Source organism: Lycium ferocissimum, chromosome 7 (assembly GCF_029784015.1).
Source record: "Lycium ferocissimum isolate CSIRO_LF1 chromosome 7, AGI_CSIRO_Lferr_CH_V1, whole genome shotgun sequence".
Lineage (NCBI taxonomy): Eukaryota > Viridiplantae > Streptophyta > Magnoliopsida > Solanales > Solanaceae > Lycium > Lycium ferocissimum.
Window position 1 is genome coordinate 44,861,008 of NC_081348.1, and position 22,735 is coordinate 44,883,742.

The window sequence follows — 22,735 nt, forward strand, 5'->3', positions numbered from 1 at the left end:
AAACTATTCTTAAAAGTACGTTAGCTCAAATGTGCGGTAATAGTACAAACTTAAGATAATATATGTGTAACTAAATGGTGAAATGACTAATAATTATGGATATTTTTGAAAATTTACTAGTAAACGGATAGAAAATGCAAACTTTTATGTAATTAAAGGTTAAAAATGCGTACTTAGATATCATAAGGGTTTAAAAAAACAAAACCTATGTCTTTTTGATGATCAAAACGAAGAGAAGCCTTAAATATCGATATAGGGAAAGAGATAGACAGAGAGAGAATTTTACTCTTTTTTTTTTTTTTTGTATAAAAATGGCAAAGAGGAGTTATGAAGGCGAACGTTTTTGTTGAGATTGTGACGGAAAAGTACAAACTCAGAAAGTTACTTAGTAAAATGTTAATTAAAATTAATTACGTAGGCCGGGGCAATTTTAGGTGCCAAAAATGGGGCACGTGAACACATGGTCTCTCCGTAAAACTATATATTTTATGCATATATTTTCTAAACTTAGCATAATACTATCTGCTAGACCACATGCTACAAACCAGTTAAATTGTGCACTTGGTTGAAGGTTGAGTTATTTACCTAAAAGTCTAGGAATTAAGTCTCACTTAATACATTTTTTTCTTCTTTTTCTTAGTGGTGAATCCATATTCCAAAAATTCTAGATTCGCCTCAGACATAGGGGACAATAGGTTTTGGTTACTCTGGTATTGGTAAATTATGATTTTACTTAGTGACTCAATCGTTTAACCTCCAATTAATTAAAATGTATGTTTGTTGTAGTGCAGCTGATGGGCTGCGCCTCCCTTCTTCGGGTTCTAGTCGGGCTTCAATGCGGGTACCGGACACCGAGTGAAAAACCAAAAAAAAAAAGTGCTATTTATGAAATTAAAATTTTGTTTGGACATATAATTTAAATTTTTTATGTTGTATCTTTTTCTCATAAATATGAAAACCTCATAATTTTTGAAAATTACCAACATTTACCTACAATCTTGTCAAATGAATAAATCATAATTGATAAACAAAATATTAGATATCTTAAGACACCATAGATTTTTACTACTATATAAAGCATGGTCTCGAACCACATGCTTCGTCGTCCGTTTATTAAAAAAAAAAAAAAAAAAAATGTGTGGTATTAAACACCAACCAATATTAAAAAATTAAAAAAACACCAACCAATATTAAAAAAAAAAAGTAAAAAAAGTGAAACCCGCCATCTCCAAACTCACGGGAAAAAAAATAAAGTGAACCCCATATTAACAAAATCAAGCAATAAAAAAAAAAAAGTGAATCCCATATTAAAAAAACAAACAATATCAAAAAAAAAAAAGTGCAGACTTTGTATTCTTAGCAAACACTAATATAATAAAGTTTTAGATACGGAGCACAAACTACAATGTTATATTAATCGTGTTTTGAACATAGTATATATATATATGATATGCATAAAAATAGTGCAAACTAATAATGTCTAAAAGGGTGAGCCCCATACTAAACAACACCAAGCAATATAAAAATTAAAAAAAAAAAAAAAAAAAAAGAAACTATATAAAGCATGGGTTTAGACCCATGCTTGGTCAGTTCTGTTGTCCTAAAAAAAAAAAAAGGGGGTGGGCCCATACTAAATAACATGAAAATAAAAAAAAAGAGGCAAAAAAAAAGTGAAACTCACCATCTCCAAACTCATGGGAAAAAATAAAAGTGGACCCCATATTAACAAAATCAAATAATATCAAAAAAAAAAAAAAAAGTAAACCCCATATTAAAAAAAATATATAATGTTAAAAGAAAAAGTGCAGACTTTGTATTCGTAGCAAACACTAATATAATAAAGTTTTAGATATGGAAGCACAAACTACAATGTTATATTAATCGTGTTTTGAACATAGTATATGTATATATATTATATGCGTAAAAATAGTGCAAAACTAATAATGTCCAAAAAAAAAAAAAATGCACCCCATAAAAGGGTGGACCCCATACTAAACAACATCGAAGCAATATAAAAAAATAAAAATAAAAAAGTGGAACCCACCATCTCCAAACTCACGGAAAAAAGTGGACCCCATATTAACAAAATCAAAACAATATAAAAAAAAGTGAACCCCATATTAAAAAAAAATAATGTTAAAAAAAAAAGTACGGACTTTGTATTCGTAAGAAACACTAATATAATAAAGTTTTAGATACGGAGTACAAAAGCTACAATATTATATTAATCGTGTTTTGAATATAGTATATATATATATATATATAGTGCAAATTAATAATGTCCAAAAAAAAAATACTTATATTAAAAAATTAAACAATATTCATGTAATTTCCAAGTATCTCATTAAGTCAATAACGATGATTCATTGCCATGTGCGTATTAATCCATTAGTGAAGCAAATGAAATTACTTTTCTTCAAAAGGTTAAGTAGTCAAACTATACAATTTTTTTTATTTTTTTTAATTAGCACGAGATCTAATCTAGATATTAAAGTATTTATTGTATTTATTAAAATGCATGTCATTTATTTGTTATGTTTACTAAATAAATATGCTTAAAATATTTATATTTTAAAATAAGATAGAATTTAATTACTTTTTTATTTTTATTCTTACTCTAATAAATGTGAAAAGAGATTAATGTCGTAAAAAAAAATATATCAAATGGAGATCAAATAATGAATAAGAAATTAGTCAAATTATAATTCTAATCGACGTTTTCTTAAAAAGACCATGCAAAAAGACAACATGATAAGTAAAATGAGCTAAGCCGAGAATATTTACCAAAAATTAAAAAATATTTCTTCGTTTAAATAGAAAATCAATTTCTACTTTGTTTCGTTTTAAACATGTAAAATTAATTTAATAATTTGAATTAGAATTATCCAAATCAAAATTTGATAAAAAATAATAAGTATTTTACACCTTTAAATTAATCGAATTAAAATTGAAAGTATCGGTGATGCTTAAATATTGCTATTGTTTTATCTCGAAAAGAGAAAATAGTTTCCTTTAAACAAATCTTCTCTTTTAAAAAATATTAATAAATTTGCCGATTTTGTATTCGTAAAGAAACTTTAATATAATAAAGTTTTAGATACGGAGAAAAATTACAATGTTATATTAATCGTGTTTTGAACATAATATATATATATATATATATATATATATATATATATATATATCATTTATTAAAAGACAACTACATACACATACGCACTATAATTTAAAGTGTTGGGCGCGCGGCATACGCGGTCTAGTCTATCCTTTAGAAAGCCCAGGTTAAGTGGCACCTTCGTCGTCCGTCTGTGGACCCCAGCGTAAAAAAAAAAAAAAAATTTTAGGGCCCATGCGGGAGCCAGTAAGTGGCACCTGTCGTCGTCCGTCACACCCCCCAAAAAAAAAAAAAATTTTTAGAGCCCCATATTAATCAACCCCTAAAAAAAAAAAAAAATTGTAAAAAAAAAAAAAAAAAAAATTTGGGTCCCCGTATTAATCAAGCCCTTAAAAAAAAATTTGTGGGCCCATATTAAACAACGTCGAGTATTAAAAAAAAAGTGGAACTCTACCACATCCAAAATGGGAGAAAAAAAAGTGGACCCATATTAACAAAATTTTTAGGGCCCATATTAATCAACCCCAAAAAAAAAAAAATTTGGGCCCATATTAATCAAGCCTAAAAAAAAAAAATTGTGGAACGTATTAAACAACATCGAAAAGATTAAAAAAAAAAGTGGAACTCGCGCATCCAAAATCGGAGGAAAAAAAAGTGGACTATATTAACAAAATCGACGATATTGAAAAAAAAAGTGAATCCCATATTTAAAAAACAAATATTAAAAAAAAAAATGTGGGCCCCATATTAAACATGATGCGTATTCGTGTGTGTTATTTAATATAATAAAGATTTAGATACGAACGCAAAGCTACGTATATATTAATCGTATTTTAAATATAAATATATATATATATATGCATAAAAATAGTCTGTTAATAATGTCCAAAAGGGTGGGCCCATCTTAAATAACACCAACCAATATAAAAAATGAAAATAAAAAAAAAAAAGGAAGAAACTATATAAAGCATGGGTTTAGACTGATCGTCATCATCCGTTGTCCCCTTAATAAAAAGGGTGGGCCCCGTACTAAATAACACCGAGCAAAGAAAAAAATTGGAACTCACCATCTCCAAACTCATGGAAAAAAATAAAGTGAACCCCGCATATTAACGAAATCAAACGATATTAAAAAAAAAATTGAACCCCATATTAAAAAAAATATAATATTAAAAAAAAAGGTGGAGGACTATTTATTCGTAGCAAACACTAATATAATAAAGTTTTAGATACGAAAGACAAACTACAATGTTATATTAATCGTGTTTTTGAACATAATATATATATATATTATATATACAAAAAAAATAGTACAAACTAATAATCAAAAAAAAAAAAATTACACCCCGCGTAAAGGTGGACCATACTAAACAACATCAAGCAATATATATATATATAAAAAAAAAAAGTAAAAAAGTGGAACCCACCATCTCCAAACTCACAATAAAAAAAGTGGACCCCATATTAACAAAATCAAGCAATATAAAAAAAAAGTGAACCCCATATTAAAAAAAAATAATGTCAAAAAAAAAGTGCAAACTTTGTATTCGTAGTAAACAATAATATAATAAAGTTTTAGATACGGAGTACAAACTACAATGTTATATTAATTGTATTTTGAACATAGTGTGTGTGTATATATATATATATATATATATATATGCATAAAAATAGTGCAAATTAATAATGTCCAAAAAAAAAATGCACCCCATATTAAAAAATCAAACAATATTCATGTAATTTCCAAGTATCTCATTGAGTCAATAATGATGGATTCATTGCACGTGCGTATCAATTCATTAATGGGAGCAAATGAAATTAACTTTTCTTCAAAAGGTTAGGTAGTCAAACCATACAATTTTCTTTCTTTTTTTATATTAGCGCGAGATCTAATCTAACTATTAAAAAGCTGTTGTATTTGTTATTCCACCATGTCATTTATTTGTTATGTTTACTAAAATAAATATACTAAAAATATTTATATTTTAAAATAAGATAGAATTTAATTACTTTTTTATTTTTATTCTTGCTCCAATAAATGTGAAAGAGATTAATGTCGTAGAAAAATATATATCAAATGGAAATCAAATAATGAATAAGGTAAATTAGTCAAATCATAATTCTAATCGACGTTTTTCTTAAAAAATCATGCAAAAGACAACATGACAAGTAAAATGAGCTAAAAGCACCTAATATTTACCAAAAATTAAAAAATAGTATTTCTTCGTTTAAATAGAAAATCAATTTCTACTTTGTTTTGTTTTAAACATGTAAAATTAATTTAATAATTTAAATTAGAATTATCAAATCAAAATTTGATAAAAAATAATAAGTATTTTACACTTTTTAAATTAATCGAATTAAAATTAAAAGTATCAACTAATGCTTAAATATTCTTTTGTTTGATCTCAAAGAAATACGAAAATAGTTTCTTTTTTAAACAAGTCTTCTCTTTTAAAAAATATTAATAAATTTACCGATTTTGTATTCAATGTAACATTAATATAATAAAATTTTAGATACGGACAAACTACAATGTTATATTAATTGTGCTTTGAACATAATATATATATATATATATATATATATAATCATGAATTCGAAAAATATATATCACAACGTGATTTTTATAATAATCTGTTGGGCGTGCGCGGACCTGGGCATGGGTATAGTATAGATAGATAGAGGGAGATTATTTTTTCCTATAAAAATGAAGAGTAAAGTACAAAACTATTAAATTCAGATTGGGACGGAAAAGTACAAAACTATTAAATTCAGATTTATTAGAATTCACGTCAAATCAAAAAGTAACTTGATTAAAAAACAATTAAGATTAATTACGTAATTAAGATGAAAAGTTTCCTAGCAAGTGACGGAGGAATTTTTTTGAGAAAATGATAAAAATGATCTTCTATGATTGCAGGTAGGTTCAAAATAGCCCCTTAAGTATGCATTAAATAGTTTTGATCTTATAAAGTTTCCCAAAGTTAACATTTTGAGTCTCCGTGATATATTAACTAAACTCTATCAGTTACATTTGACGTGAACTGTGAAAAAAGTGAAAATTAGCAAGAACTCACATTTTGAGGAACAATTTTTGTGGTTTCAGTTATTTTTTATTTATTTCTAGAGTATGGTGCAGCTTTTTGAGGTGTCATTTCTGCTAATTTTTATGTATTTTTTGTGTTGTATATTTTAGAATTTGATAGGATTTTCTTGATGTTTATGGTTAAATCATTTTTTTTTAATGTTCTCGTCAAATATAATAAGCATAAACTGTTAACTATTTGACGAGGGGAGTAGAAATGTTAACTTTTGACAAACTTAAAAGACCAAAATTGTTCAATGCATACTTAAGGCACTATTTGACCCTACTCTCAAACATAAAGGACCCCTTTCCATTTTCTCGAAAAGTTACACCTCTCACTTATACTTTCATTGTTTAATTATATATACGTAATAGTATATTTGCATTTTAATCATAAAATTAATGTGATGTGGTACAACATTTGAATCTGAATAATTGTTTTCTCTCTGACGATTGTGTATATACATGTGACAACTGTGTACCAAGTATCATGTACCTCGCGTTTGAATTACAATTCAAAAAATAGCACTTTATTTTTTATTTATAGAAAAGAGCAAAGATGTTCAGAGTACAAGATTAAAATTGATAAATAAATGACCATTTTTTAAGAAAAAACAATAATTTCATATATTTAATAACAATTTTTACAATTCAAATCATTTAAAAAAATTGAATAGAATCATATTAAAAAAAATTATTACTCTGCAACTTTCTACTTAATTTTTTTAAACTAAGACCTGCAAAGCATATGTTATTTCTTAAATACAATGAGTAACAAAATTATATGGAAAGACCTCATTTTTTAAGGATAGGCTATTATACTAAGAGGCGAAATCAGGATACCAGGTATATGGATTTGATTTTTAAGACTTTTAATATGGAATTCATTATATTTGATAATTATAGATTTAAACCTATTGTTTATTATAATGTTAATGAGTTTCTATATACAAATTTAGGGTTTGCTTCAAAAGTATTATTAGATTCAGATGAATTGAATATCGCAATCCACAATCATGCATCCGCTTCCATTTATACTAGAGAATTTTGTATATGTCACAATCCATTATAGACTTGTGGTTGAAAACAAAAAGATTCATGTGGTATTTAGATATGCTAGTCTCTACTTACATGTGTTGTCACATCATTTATCAGCTTGTTGTGTTACGGAAAATTTGTAGAATACAACTGGACGAATACTGTGATGACGCGTGCCAGTAATGGTGAGTCCATTCCAAGTCAACACGCAAGGACTCCAGAGGTAATCTAGTGACATCGGAGACACGATAAAATTCCGGTCCTCAATGGTCTGTTGAAATGACATGGTACTGGTTGAAGAGGCCAACGGTCAACAGGTACAAGAAGACCATGCACCTTCCATGGAGCATTAATAAGCGTTATTACCCTCTTTATTGTCCGTCATTACTGTAGCATTAATTCTTATTTTGATGGGGGCATAATTCATGGAATGCGTACCCTTAGCACGAGTATAAATAAGGCCTATCACTTCATTGCAAAGACACGAATTACAAGAGATATACAACACACAAATTCAATACTCGCTTTGATTTTTTACTTTCATTTCTGTTGGGCTGAATTAATAGTGCAACTAACGATTAGCTCGGAGACTCGAGCTCAAAGCTTCTCCAAGGCTCAGACATCTACCTCTTTATTTTAATTACATTTCATTTATATTAATTCTAACTGCAAACTTTATCATCATCTCGTCATATTTGATCCACGCATCCTTGATCATGTAAACAAATTCAACTGTATCAATTTACAGGTAAACATTTGTGTACTTTATTTAAAATTTATTAAGCGAGAAAGGGAACGAGGAGGAGGTATACAAACATGCTATCTCGCCAAATAAGACTCAATCATTACTCGAAGCTTGTTACAAATCAGTCTTTACATCTCGACTGAAAATTAAAAAATTGGAAAGCATCGTATTTCTTTTTGATAGATCAAGAATAGATATTTGTTCAATTGAAACGAGTGTAATTTGAGTATCTAAATAAAACTTGATAAAGAAAACATAACACATCAAGACAGAAATGAGTTACAAGTCCAAGGCTGAATACATATGTAATCCCTTAAACTTATCCAAATTTTCCATTTAGACACTTATACTCATTGTTCCTATTGAACATCTCAATCCAAGTCAATATGTGTCTGTTATACCCAAAGAGCTGACATGGCACAAAAAGTGAGACTCACTTATGTTTGGGCGGGTGAAGATGTCGAAATTAGCTGATATGGACTTAAACAAAAATAAAACCCACCTAAAATCTAAAAAAGAAAAGAAAAGAAAAAAGAATGAACTTCAAAGTGTTTATCTCGTCCGACGGCCAGCGTAGTGAATTTCTGGAACGTGAAAAGCAATAATCTCTTGGTGAAATGCTCAATTAAATTTATGTATCTAATTCTTGCAAGTAGTTATCCTATGGATTCTTAGTTCTAAAGATTAAAACTCACCCAATCGTATTTTTGCTTTTTGACTCGTCGTTGCCGGTAGATGGGTTTTCAGCAGATCACTAGAGATTTTATCTTGAATCTCTCTTCCTCACATTTATGTTACCTTCTCTTTGCATTCTTTGTAAAGAAAACTTGCAGAAGCCTCAATTAAACTAATACCCAGAAAAAAAGGGAAACATAGATAAAGTGCAAATGGCCAAATCACATTAAAAAAAATAAAATGAGAATCGTCAATTGCTTCAAGAAAAACGGTCGAAATTCAACAAAGATAAAAAAAAAAAAAAATAGAAGGCTGGGAATTTAATCGGCGACCAAGAATTGAAGAGAGGGGGAAATTTAGGAAAAAAATTAAAAAGAGGTTTTCAAACAAACTAGTATACTTGTCCGCGCCTCGCGTGGTCGTAGAAAAAAATTCTTTGACAAATTAAATACAAAATTATAGATTTAAGGAAAACACATGAAAAATATAAATAAATAAATAAATAAAATTGGCGTAAATAAATAGAATAGAGGTATAAATATTAATTCACACATTTTTAGTCAAAAATAATTGTTTCTACTAAGGAAATGAAATTTTACATATAAATGCGTAAAAGTAGAATTAAAATGCTAATAAGCATAACAATTATAGATTTACTGAAAGTAACAAAAGAAATATGGAGAAAAAATGAGAATAAGAACATAGTATGTGTTTGTTAGCATCAAACCTTTCTCTGAGAGCATCGACTCGATACAAAAACGAAGAAAATCAAGATCTAAGAAGAATTACAACCCCAAATATAGAAAATTACATGCTGATTAACAAAATAAAAATAAAGGCACGCTATAAAAGTAGTCCTCCTACTCTCACTAACGACTAAAGCAATAATTTTAAAGCCTATCCAAGTTTCTTGAAAAGTCGGATGTTTAAACACATAAAGGTATCAAATAAAATATTCTCTCTGAGCGCATCCCGTTATTCCCCCAAATACGTAGGCAGAATTGGGGAATAAGGGAAACATAAATAAAAAATATTAACAACAAAAACACAAAAAGGTTAATAGAAAAAAAATAAAGGCATACTATAATAATAATCCCACTCTTAATAATGAATAAAGCTACTACGTTAATGCCTCCAAAAAAAAATTAAGCTTCCTCATTATGTTCAAATACATAAAAGCATTAAATTAGGGTCGCTCACGTTCATCTGCCACTGATTTACTTTTTGGAATTTTTAGTGTGTAAAAATTGCATGTAGTCTTTCTTTAGGTTGATTTATATCAGGAAAGTACTTTTTTTTAAAATCATTTATTTTCTCTCTACTTTATCCGATGAGTGTGTATTCTTGTAATACAAAATATTTGTGTCAAAATCAATAACGAAAATAAATAGAGAATGTTTGTCCCTAGAACTTGAACAATAGCGAAGATCTCCCATATGAATCAACTCTCAATCTTCAGAAAATGTTGAACGGAAGGAAAAAAAAAAGCATAAACGATTCTCTTTATACCACAATCAAGATTTAATGCATAAAGGATAAAATTCATTCTAAAGAAGATAATTTGAGAGAGAGGGAGCATCAAAAGCTTTTCATATATTTTTGTGTTGGAAGAATAAAAAATTACCCGGAAACTTCTATAAAAAAGGTTGGGAATATACAAAAACATGTTTATGGAAGTGAAATGTTTATGGAAGCTTCTTTCACTAAATCAATAACACATGTTACCTTAAATTCTTCCTTTCATGATCTATTTCGTGCTCCGCATTTATGCTTCATGATAATTTTGTCCTGCAAAATATAAAATCATAGTTCACACTTTATAGAGAAACATGTTTGTCACTCAATTTCTGGAGAGTGTATATAAAAGTAATATCAATTGAAGATTTCTTGTGATATCCGGGTTGAAAAGCTTAATGGAGGTGATCGAAGTACACCTAAATGCTGTTCTTCGTTGTGTACCATAATGTGGTGTGGACTGTGGGCTGCTGCTCTTTCTATTTTCCTCTTCCTTATATTTCTTTTTCTTTAGCAGCAGTTACTGTATCAAAGAGTAACTGTTAGGGAAACTATAAGCCAGCAACTGATCACATTCTTTCTTCTTTCATTTCCTTCAATGTTTGTATATTAATTGAGTAATGAATGCAGCAACTCACGTCCTTTCTTTTCATTTCCTTGTATTTTTTACATTAACGGAGAAATGAATGTAGCAATTCTCAAACTCTTTAAAATAAGATAAGTAGGAAAAACAAGAAGAAAATATCAAAAAAAGGAGGTAAAACATAAATAGAAATGCTAGCAATAGAGAGGTGCCACATCACCTTATCTATGCCTGTCACGTATTGATTCGCCATATTTGTCATGTCACTGCAAGTGAGAATCACACATTTTATTTTCTTACACTCTGTTTGGATGGTTGTTTCCTGCGGTTCATTAATGTACAGTATGGTATGGTACAATATGGTGTTGTATAGTATTGTACTGTATTAATGAACATAATGTTTGGATAGACTGTTTCGTTTGTCACGGTTTAATAATATTTTTATTGTTTGGTTTGATTGTATGATACTGCATAATAACATGTAAATTTACTAAAATACCCTTAATATTTAATTAGAAATTAGTTATATATATATATATATATATTAATAAAACTTAGGTAAAGAATAAAATAGGAACTTTAAAAAATAAGTAGGTGGTGGGTGGGGGTGGTCATTGAGTGATGGTGGGGATGGCGGAGGGGTGAGTGGTGTGAGATGGGTGGTTGTAGGATGAGAGTGGGAAATGTGGGTGGTAAGGTAGAGGTGAGTGGTTGTGGCGTGGGGTTGGGTGGTGGTGGTTGGGATGGGTGGTGGTTGGGATGGGTGGCAGATCGATGGGGTAGTAGAGGGTAGGGGTGCGTGGTGGGGTGGGGCATAATGGAGAAATGAAATACGTAACCACGCAAAAATCACCAAATCTATGATTACAAAAATTAAACTTTTTCATGATTATATAATCACGAAATTATAATAGGTTTACAATATCATACAATATAATTTTAAAAATAATTGATACATACAAGATTTTATAGAAAATCATAAATTAATGAATCACGAAAAACAACCATCCAAACAGGAGAATCAGAGATTATCAGTTAGGTGTTTAATAGATACATATTGACTTGAGTTTAGATATTCAATAGGAACAACTTTAGTATAAATGTCTAAATGAAAATTTTGAACAAATACTGCACATGTATTCAACCAAAGGGTAGTAGAATTAATTGTCACGCTCAACCCCTCAATTAAAAAAAAAAGGTAAAGGGAAAAAGGAAAAAAGTTACTGTAATGAAAAGCATGATGGAGAAGAATATTACAGCCCACTTCCATCTTTCAACAAAACTTGTGCCCAATTGTCCGTCACTTTCCAGGCCACATCTCTACAGAGAAAACAGGAAAAAAAAAAGGTAAAGGGAAAAAGGAAAAAAGTTACTGTAATGAAAAGCATGATGGAGAAGAATATTACAGCCCGCTTCCATCTTTCAACAACTTGTGCCCAATTGTGCGTCACTTTCCAGGCCACATCTATACATACATCCCCTGCTCCGATCAGTCTTTGCCGGAGAAGAATTCTCCAACTCCAGATCTCTCTAATTGAAGTAGTTGTGGATCGCACAATTAATTAATCAATTTAGGATGATGATTTATTGGTAGCAACAGTGAATTAATTGAACTTGTTGTTTTACTAGTGGTGGTGACAAAAAAAGAAGGTACTCTCTCTCTCTCTCTCTCTCTCTCTCTCCCAATTTATGCTACACAGTTCGAATTTTGAGAGTAAAACTTTTCAATTTTGATCGTGAATTCGGACATATTTGTAAACTATGCAGGAAATACTATAGAGAGGACAAATTAAGAAATGAGTGTGAGCAACGCGTCAGTGCATCCAGTTGACGCGCCACCGTTACAAACGGAAGCAGCGAACGTGCCGCGCGTGAGAATGAAAGATGTACAAGGCATGCCTGGCACTATTGGTGGATTCTTCTTACGTTTCGCTCAGTTTGTTTTTGCTGTTGTCTCGCTTTGCGTCATGTCTACTACCGGTGATTTTCCTTCCGTCACTGCTTTCTGGTAATTTTTTTTGTCTCTTATAACTACAAAATTTCAGTTTTCATCATGTTTAGATAATCATATGTAAGTTAGATATGTAAATTAAGGCGTAATTGCAATGTTTAGATGATTACGTTTTTGCTTTTGTTTCTCTTTGCGTCGTGGCTATTACCTGTAATTTTTTCCTTCCGTCACAGCTTTCTGGTAATTTTTTTTTTGGTTTTTTCTTCACTTTTTAAAAGGATAAAAGCAGAAACTACAAATTTTTAGTTCTGATCATATTTATATAAGAGATAATAATCAAAAACACACCTGATGTATCACTTTTTTGTGAGTTTCCTACGTGAACTATCAGGTGTCTGCGTTTTCTACCTGCATTGTCACTGACTATTTAAACACACCTAGAAGCTGACTACATCAAGTGTTTGAATACAATTGCCAAATGCGCGTGCCAACTTTATTTGCCCATAAAATTTCGTCTGACTCATTAATTTCAAGGTGTGCTTTGATAAATAGTTGGTAATTTTTGTCTCTTTTTAAAAGCACAAAAGCTATAACTAGAAAATATCAGTTCCGATCTATTTGAGCATTGTCTCACTTATCTTCCATACTAGCAGTAGTAGTATTACTCTTGTAGTTTTTTGTTCTTCGATTTCTGTTACTATCTGTTGTTTCTTGTACTTCGTTTATCGTATTATTTTGTTTGTAGTTACTGTTCCTTTTTTCAGAAAGGCTTTGTCATGCTATTATAGTATTTTATTTCTTTCACAGCTTTCTGGTAATTTTTGTCTCTTTCTTCACTTAACATTATTACCATTGACAAACACGAAAACTCCTACAAACTTTTAGTTCCGATCATGTTTATATTATCATATATGTGAGTCAGATGCTTAAGTTAGGGCGTAATCGGAAATGTTAGTATCTATGATCAGCGGATTCTTCTTACATTTCGCTCGGTTTGTTTTCGCTGTTGTCTCTCTTTGCGTCATGTCTACTACCGGTGATTTTCCTTCCGTCACTGCTTTCTAGTAATTTTTGTCTCTTATAACTACAAAATTTCAGTTCCGATCATGTTTAGACTTTAGATAATCATAAATGTGAGTTAGATGTTTAAACTTTAAATCATATGTAAGTAATTGCAAACTATAGAAGCATTACATCAACATTTTTGTAATTTTGCTGTTGTTTCTCTTTGCGTCATGTCTACAACTGGTGATTTTCCTTCCCTCACTGCTTTCTGGTAATTTTTGTCTCTTATAACTACAAAATTTCAGTTTTGATAATCATATATAAGTTAGATGTTTAAGTTAAGGCGTATTGCTGTTGTTTCTCTTTGTATCACGTCTTCTACCAGTGATTTTCCTTCTGTCACAGCTTTCTGGTAATTTTTGGCTTTTTCTTCACTTTTTAAAAGCACAAAAACTATAAGTACAAAGTTTCAGTTCCGATCATATTTAGATAATCATATGTAAGTTAGACGTTTAAATCATATGTAAGTACAGTTAGACCTCTCTATAACAACATCCTTATATTAACACTTCACTAACCTACCTTTATCTTAAAAAAAAAAAAAAAAAAAAAAAAAAACACCACTATAACAAACATGTTTTTTTTTTTAAAATAAAATAAAATAATAACAACCATGTTTTTTGTGGAATTGGTCATTTATGTTATGTTATACATTATATGTTCTCTATAACAACATTTCGCTATAGCAAACAAAAAATATCGGAACAAACGACACTGTTATAGAGAGGCTTGACTGTAATTGCAAAGATAGCAGTATTACATCAGTTCATACTGAACTGGCATTTTTGGATAAAATGAACTGAGAATGTGCTGAGTTTTAGCTGATAGTATAGTAAGTGATTTCACGGTTTATTATGTGGAACAATTGTGCCTGGCAGCTTAATATTTCATACAATTAGAAGTCTAGCTTTTCTTAAAAAATAATCTTTGATTGGAGATGGGCTGTGGCCTTCTGATGGAGCAAGTGTTATTCTCCAGTGGAGATGCTAAAATTTTCAGCCTACTGAGCCTATAGCTTATATAGGAAGTATGGATCTACTGTTAGCAAGTTGAGGTGGAATTTGTGGAGACCAAGAAGTCTCAGGTTCAAATCCCGTTGTAGTATGCTGACAACCAACTTATGTACCGGTATTTCCTCACTAGTGTGTGCAAGAGGATGTTAATTTGTACTAGTTGGTGCTGTATAAATATGAGCAGTTGTTATCCTCCTAGAAGAAAAGGGTAATTTGCAGGCAGAGTTAATGGTTGTCCTATCAGTAAAATTTGCAGATCAAATTAAGATTTTGTAGTGGTAGGGGGAAATTTCATTTCTGTCTCATTATCTCACTGGATAGTTGTTCGAACTTTATTCAATTCTGTTGATATCTAGTATTGCCTAAATGTGCTAGACAATCATTTGAAATTTAATTGACTTGAAGTTAACTAATTGGAGCTGCAAATGCTGACAGTAACTCATCATATCCTGTTAAATATTTGGATGTCTTCTTTACCATCTCAAAAAAAAAAAAAAAAAAAAAAGGATGTCTTCTGTAATATTGAATGAAGTAAATTTAAGAACTCATCATTGTTGTTGTTTTGGCCTCTGATCAAGCACATGCTTATTGGAAGTTGTGTTGCTTTTATGGTGAATTTTTTCATCTTATCTGGTTTCCCAGTTACCTTGTTGCTGCTGCTGGTTTACAGAGCTTATGGAGCTTGTCTCTAGGAATTCTTGATGTTTATGCCCTTCTTGTTGGACGGTGCTTGCAGAATTCTCGGATTGTGAGCTTATTTGCTGTGGGTGATGGGGTAAGTTGCCATTGATTCATCAAAAACTTGATCACGTAATAGTAACTGAGCTAATTAATGAATGAAGGCATTATTGAAGTAGTATTTTTAAACCATAAAAAAGATGTATGTCAGCTTGTCAAACATTCTGATTTTTTCGTGAGATATCAAAAATGAATCTTCATAGAAAGTTGATAGCTTTTGCTCAGATTGGTACAATCAGACATGCAAGGACTTGATACAACAGGGAAAAGCTAGTTATTGGAATCAGTTCCAATACATTAGTTCTGTAAAATTGTATCGTGATGAGTAAAATATTGAAAATTTCAACTTTCCTCCTTGCAATTGGTACTAAAAAGCTTAATGAGGATATATTGGAATTTGAAAAATATGACTTTTCATTGTATGGTGTCAGTTTTTACTGGAGATAGCTTCTATGCTAATACACGATGGACCGACTTCCTGTTTATGCAAAATAGGGGTGGGCATAAACACCGAAAACCGAAAAATCGGACCGAACCGAATTAATTCCTGTTTTTCGGTATTTCGCAATAAAAATTTCGGTGTTCGGTTCGGTGTTGGCTCGTTCACCGGTTTTTCGGAAACCGATTTTTTTTATTTTTTTTTTTTTTTTTTTTTTTTTTTTTGAAAATTTACTACATGAATACAATTTTTTTTTTGGGAAAAAAACATAAGTAGACGATAATATTATAATATTTACATACTCTTTCAATGTTATTAAACATTACATGACAAGTTAAATGTTTTATAGTAAATCAAATTGCTATATATAAGGAAACCCTTCGCACGTGAATAACTCCAATACCTATTTGTTGTTCATAGTATAAATCGGTTTTATACAATTTCATACTTCCTCCTTATTCTCGCAGATTTTTTTCCGCTTTTTTCTTACCTTTTCTACTTCCTCCTTATTCTCAACTTCTTTCATTGTTCCATAAAAAATAAAATCTCGCCATTTAACACTACAGATATTGAATACAAGTATACTAATAATTTTAGTGTTGATTTTTATTATATATAGTATAATAAAAATGTTATACATAGAATAATATTCATATAATTTATTTCACCTATTATAATAAATTAGATATAACTCACATAATTTGATTATACACTATATAAAATTTTATATACGTCGTATGATTTTATTATACGTTATATAATACATTATATTTTGTATATAGAAGATATTATCTTGTATGTGTGGATGATCACTATGGTTGGATTCTAAAGTCATCAAACCTTCAAACATTTAGTTCTCTCCGTAACTCGAAGCAATCAAGAAGGAAAAATGGAAATAAATGGAGAGACGTGTAATTGCTAAAAAAAAAACCGAATTAAAAACCGAAACCGAACCGAACCGAACTTTAAAAAGCGAACCGAACCGAACTATCCGAAACCGAAAACCGAACCGAACTTTGAAAAAACCGAACCGAAAAACCGAACGCCCACCCCTAATGCAAAATGCGCCTTTTTCTAACAACTCTACGATCTTCTTTCAAAACGTTCAGTTAGTTTCCTTTATTCTTGGAAGTTAGAACTCATGTAGGCTTAGCGAGAAATACAGCACAATGAAAGTAAAAGATCCATATAGGCAATCCAATTTGTTGGGTTTTAAGTTTTAGTTATGTTAGGTCATTTACTTTAAGTCTAATGTTCTCTAGGCTAAGTTACGCGGACTCGGGTGCGGGTATCCGATACGGGTACGGATTCGAGTGTCGAATTCGGCAAAATCTAAATTTTAGGATTCGGGGGTGGGATCCGCTATGGATACGGTTGCGGGGAAAATATGAGAAAATATAAAAGGCATATGAAAAAATACGTTCCAAGAATAATCTGTTGTACAAAGGGTTCAATTTTATTATGTTCAACCAGTAAATATGTCCGTGCTTTTGTGCGATTAAAAATATAAATTAATTATCAAAAAATTGACATGCTAATAATTAATTTTAAAATTTCCCTGTATTGTATAAGAAAGAAACATTTATAAATAGCATAATTAGGTGCCTTTCAATTTGTGTCACAAGTTTCATATAATGGAAAATAAAGGGGATAAAAATAGCACATATGAAGAATAAAGGGGTCATTTTTGTACGTTAATACAATTAAGACTTTTAAGAGTCCTAATTCAGCTTGCACACAACTACATGTCTCCTCCAAATCGTAAGCGTCTTCTTCATATTCCCAAATTTCCTTTTCAAGCTTTTACGTAGCAAAGTTTTCAAGCCTTTAGGTCGTCTCTTTCACAGTCTTTCATTCTTTCCTCAAGATAGAAAGAGAAAGCCATTCAAGGCCGAAAAACAAACCCTCCATCTATATCATCGTCTTCTCTCCGCCATCCGAACTCAACACAACCTTGTATTCTTGGTTTATCTAAAACATGAAACGTTGTAAATACGAGATAAAAGTACTATAATATCAAGGTATGTCATTTTCCTTATCTTAAATCTATTTTATTTTTAATTTTGAGAAATCAAAATCTCAAATTTTCCCCCAAATTTGTCGACGGACTCCGGTCAAAGTATCCGTATGTAATTGATAGTATCCCGGACGTTTGCCGTCCCCGCACCCGCACCCGCACCCGCACCCGCACCCGACCGTATCCCGGACGGGGACGGCACCCAAAATGGCGAGTCCGTGTAACTTAGGAACTAAGTCACAACTCACAAGTACCTCAACCTGTGCAACTTGAACTAAGCCTGGGGAAAAAGTTCAAAAAGAATAATGATTCCTTCAACTTATGTTTATAAAAACGGAAAAGGGCCAAAATTACCCCTGAACTTTGGAAAATAGTTCACCCATACCCTTCGTTATACTATTGGGCTATTAATACCCTTAACGTTATACTTTGGGGCAAATATGCCCTTATGTATAACGGCGTGCCACGTGTCAAACTCACAATGGCCAACCCATTTGCCCCTTATATTTCATCCGGATCAAAAAAAATGCGAATCCGACCCAGCCAAATTATCACCCAACCCGTAAATAATATATCAAATCCAAATAACCCTAAATCAAACCCAACTATCTCTCTCTCTACAAAACAACGCTGACACCTCTCTCTACAGTAAATCGCCACCCACCTCTCTCTACAGTAAACCTAACTTCATGCCTTCAATTCACCGAAATCATGACATAAATGAAGTTAGGTTTACTGTAGAGAGAGGTGTCGGCGTTGTTTTGTAGAGAGAGAGATAGTTGGGTTTGATAAATTATTTACGGGTTGAGTGATAATTTGGCTGGGTCGGATCCGCGTTTTATTTGATCCGAATGAAATATAAGGGGGAAATGGGTTGACCGTGGCACGCCGTTACACATAAGGGCATATTTGCCCCAAAGTATAACGTTAAGGGCATTAATAGCCCAATAGTATAACAAAGGGTATGGGTGAACTATTTCCCAAAGTTCAGGGGTAATTTTTGCCCTTTTCCGTTATAAAAATCCATTTACTAATAAAAACAAAACCGATTTGCTAACAAGACCTGAATAAGGGTAAAAGATTACCTCCTGCTTTGTTCTTAGGCTCTTGCCACTCAACTGTTTTAATCAATAGTTATCATTGATGCATAAGGCATCATATGGCAAACGTTTCGAAATAAGACATCATTTCTCTATTTCCTTTTTTTTCCATAATTGACATCATTTCTCTATATCTTTAGTGACTAATCTAGTAGTTGCTTCGTACAATGGGCCTCTTGTAAGTGCGGATTTTCCGGTAAACAAAGCTTATCTAAATTTTATGTGCCACGTGAAAGATGCTTAAAACCTCCCAGCCGGCTATGAGGGGGATTATCGTTCATAAGATATTTCTAGTAATGTCGTCTTAATGTTATCTCTAGAAACTTCCTCATGGCTACGAGGAAGATATTTTGCTGTTGGTCACATCTCAAACTATTTTTCTTAAGACAACTTGGAGACAACTAGTGGTCACATATATCTCTATATATTCTCCTAATATTGCAAGAGATGAGAAACTCAAAAATTGTCGCTAACTACTCTATAACAGTCCCAGAAAGAAGGGCACAGCCTCTGATACTTGACTAGTCTTAGTTGTTTCATGAATTCAGGAGTCCTATAAACTTTTTTGTTGGGAAATAATTCAGGAGTCCTATAAACTTTATGATATTTAGTCCTTCCGTGCCATTCAATGAGTTAGTTTAATTGGATATTGAATTAGAAATGAAGGACTTTAGACATTTCTTATCAAAAAAAAGTAAAAGAAAAAGGACTCATAAGCAAAACAAATTCAAGTTTCCACATTGCCTTTCTATCACCTAATACTTCATCATGAGTATGCTGATGCATCCCTCTTGCAAAAGATGAGAATTAAATATTTCCATCTTTGGTTCTTCTTCCTTTTTTCCTTTTTTTATACTTGTGGAAGTGAAGGGCATAGTGTTGAGCGGGTAAAAAGCTTCAAAGCATAGTTTTCTTAGATGAAAGTACTTCAATCTTTTCAGGATGCATCAAAAAGGAGAGAGGACAAAGGGAGTAACATAGAGCCTGTTTGGATGGGCTTAAAAAAAGCAGCTTATAAGCTGAAAACAGCTTATAAGCCAAAAAAAAAAAAAAGTTGGGGTAGCCTAACTTATTTTTTTTGGCTTATAAGCTGTTTTCAGCTTATAAGCTGCTTTAGATAAGCTAAGCCAAACGGGCCCAATTATTTTTTTGAGCTTATTTTAAGCACAAAATGGCTTTAAGCTAGCCAGCCAAACACTCAAAAAAGCTGAAAACAACTTATAAGCTGTTTTCAGCAACTTATAAGCCAATCCAAATGGGCTCATAGTCTTATACCGGAGTCATATCTGTAAAATAGTTACCAAAAAGTTATATTGTATGTTCAATTGTATGAAATAATAAAATTCTCTTGGTAGCCTTCACTGTGAAAGACGGTCACATCCTCTTGGTTGCCTTTTACACTTTAGCATGCCCTCTCTCTCGTTGTCTCTCCAAATCACACATACCATTGGTATATCTCATGGGTGATTTTTGACTTTAAGATGAATACAGATGATCTTAACTGTATTTTATTTTGGAATAAAAGTGACGCAAAGTTAGATTTAGTGTGGAGCGATAAACTCTTATAGAAGAATAGATTACAATAGCATGCTATGCTTGATAAAGATCAGGGATCCAGAAGATATAAACCCTTCGTTACTGATATTAGAAGAATGTAAAGCAGTTTTAATACGTACCTTTACAGACACAGGATGTAAAGCAGTTTATGAACCCTTCGGCTTGGATAGCTTCACTGATTTGGAAAAACTGAAATACTTTATGAGCCTTCTTTAGTTTTGTTACCTATCTGATGGGAAATTTCCTCATCATTTTGTTGATTTTGTACAAAAATATTGCAATTCTCTTGATGTATTCTTGGACATTTCTGATCCATCTTTCATCTCTTAAGATCTGTGAGCTCAGCCATAAAATTGCTCCTTAACATGGTTTGTTAATTCGTCTGGTTTGATGTGCAAATTACCTTGTAGGAAAGATAAAAGTTCAATTGTCTTTTAAATATCTCATAACGTGTGCCATTGGAGTTCCTTCTAACAGCATTCATCATTTTGTTCTTTTATTTACCCCAATATTATGACTTCTTTTTGAATTAAGCATTCACACACATTTAGCTTTGTGCATATAACCTAAGTTTGTAAATAAGCTTATCATGAAGCATGTCTAGGGTCATGACTCCTTGCCATTTATCTCCTTCGTGAATATCTTTATTGCAGGTCACTTCTACCCTCACGTTTGCTGCAGCGTGTGCTTCTGCTGGAATTACTGTCCTGATTGGCAATGACCTTGGTGTCTGCTCTCAAAATCACTGCTTAGAGTTTGAGACTGCTACCGCCATGGCTTTTCTAAGCTGGTTCTGTGCTTTGCCATCGTTTCTCTTAAACTTTTGGTCGCTTGCGTCCCGGTGAAGAGGGGCTCTCATGGAAATTACTCGAACGACGTCAAAATATCTTGTGAGAGTACTGTTTTTGTTTTGATATTGCAAATGTTTGTCCAGATGATCAATGTCCAAAAAACAAAAAAACACGTACAATTGGCTGCTGCGGTGTTGTAAATACAGATTGCGTGAAACTGGTTAATATGAAAAATTGAGTTGTGTGTCTGTTGCTAGATATGAAGGATTGCACAAAATTTTGTAGCAGGCACTATTAGCATCACATAGAGTATCCAGACTTTATTTCCTTGAGATCTGAAAGCTGATATTTAGGTTGCTTATGTTTAAGCTACCAGTCCAGGAGATGGTTAAACTTTCGTCCGTACGTCTCATTGCAATATTTTATTTATCCTAATGTATGTGACGTATTTGACGAGTTTAAAAGAAAGAATACAAGATTTAAGACTTGCAAATTTACTATAGTCTCACTGAATAAGTAAACAATTGAATTTTTAATTTTTTTTAATTTTTATAACATAGGGGGTAGGGAAAGGAAAAAATGTAAAGGGGATTTGAACCCTCCCTAATAAGATAAAAGTTCAGTAGCCAACCAATTGAGCTATTAAAATTCATACTACACAGTTGAATTGACACAATTGCACGGTACAATAAAATTGAGGGTTGTCATTGTAAATCATCTCATTAGGAGTCAATAAAAAATTTTAAAGTTCATATTATGGAAATGAAACGTTTTTTTTGAGTCAAAACAAAAAAAAAGTGTCGCATAGGAATGACGATAAAACAAAAAAATTAGCACAATGGTACTTTAACATTAAAGTTACTGAGGCCTCATTTGTTTGTACTTATTGGAGGTCTGAATCTGAATAGCTCAGACCTTAAGCCATTAAGTGTATTTGTTTACATTAAGATCTAAGCACTTATTGGATCTGAATATATCTTAATCATTAAGATCTTAAATCAAGTCCTAATATCATTAAGAGGTATTTTTGTATGAAACTTTTTTATCACTAACTCTAACCCCAACCCCAACCCTCCACCTCAACCTCAACCCCACCCATGCCCACCCTCTCCCTCCAACCCCACCCCACCACCCACCCACGCTCCACTTCACCCCCCACTCCCCGCCGCACCACCCACCCCCACTCCCCACCACTAACCCCTTCCCCACACCACCCACCCTCACTCCCCACTACCCCTACCACCAACCCCACCCTCACTCCCCACCAACCCCACCCCTCACTCCCCACCACCACCACCCCTCACC

At 31.8% G+C, this 22,735-nt stretch overlaps 1 protein-coding gene across 2 annotated transcripts; it reads left to right on the top strand.

Annotated features, from left to right (window-relative positions):
- Nucleotides 1-12,555: 12,555 nt before the first annotated feature.
- LOC132065312 (CASP-like protein 5A2) lies at nt 12,556-21,688 on the top strand. Of its 2 annotated transcripts, none has more exons than XM_059458643.1 (3): nt 12,556-12,767; nt 15,431-15,563; nt 21,293-21,688. In XM_059458643.1, exons 1-3 carry the CDS (start codon nt 12,556-12,558, stop codon nt 21,482-21,484), a joined length of 537 nt encoding a protein of 178 aa, XP_059314626.1. In that variant the 3' UTR covers nt 21,485-21,688. The 2 variants fall into 2 exon arrangements, with proteins under 2 accessions (XP_059314626.1, XP_059314627.1); XM_059458644.1 differs by lacking the exon at nt 12,556-12,767 and adding an exon at nt 13,656-13,774.
- Nucleotides 21,689-22,735: the final 1,047 nt, after the last annotated feature.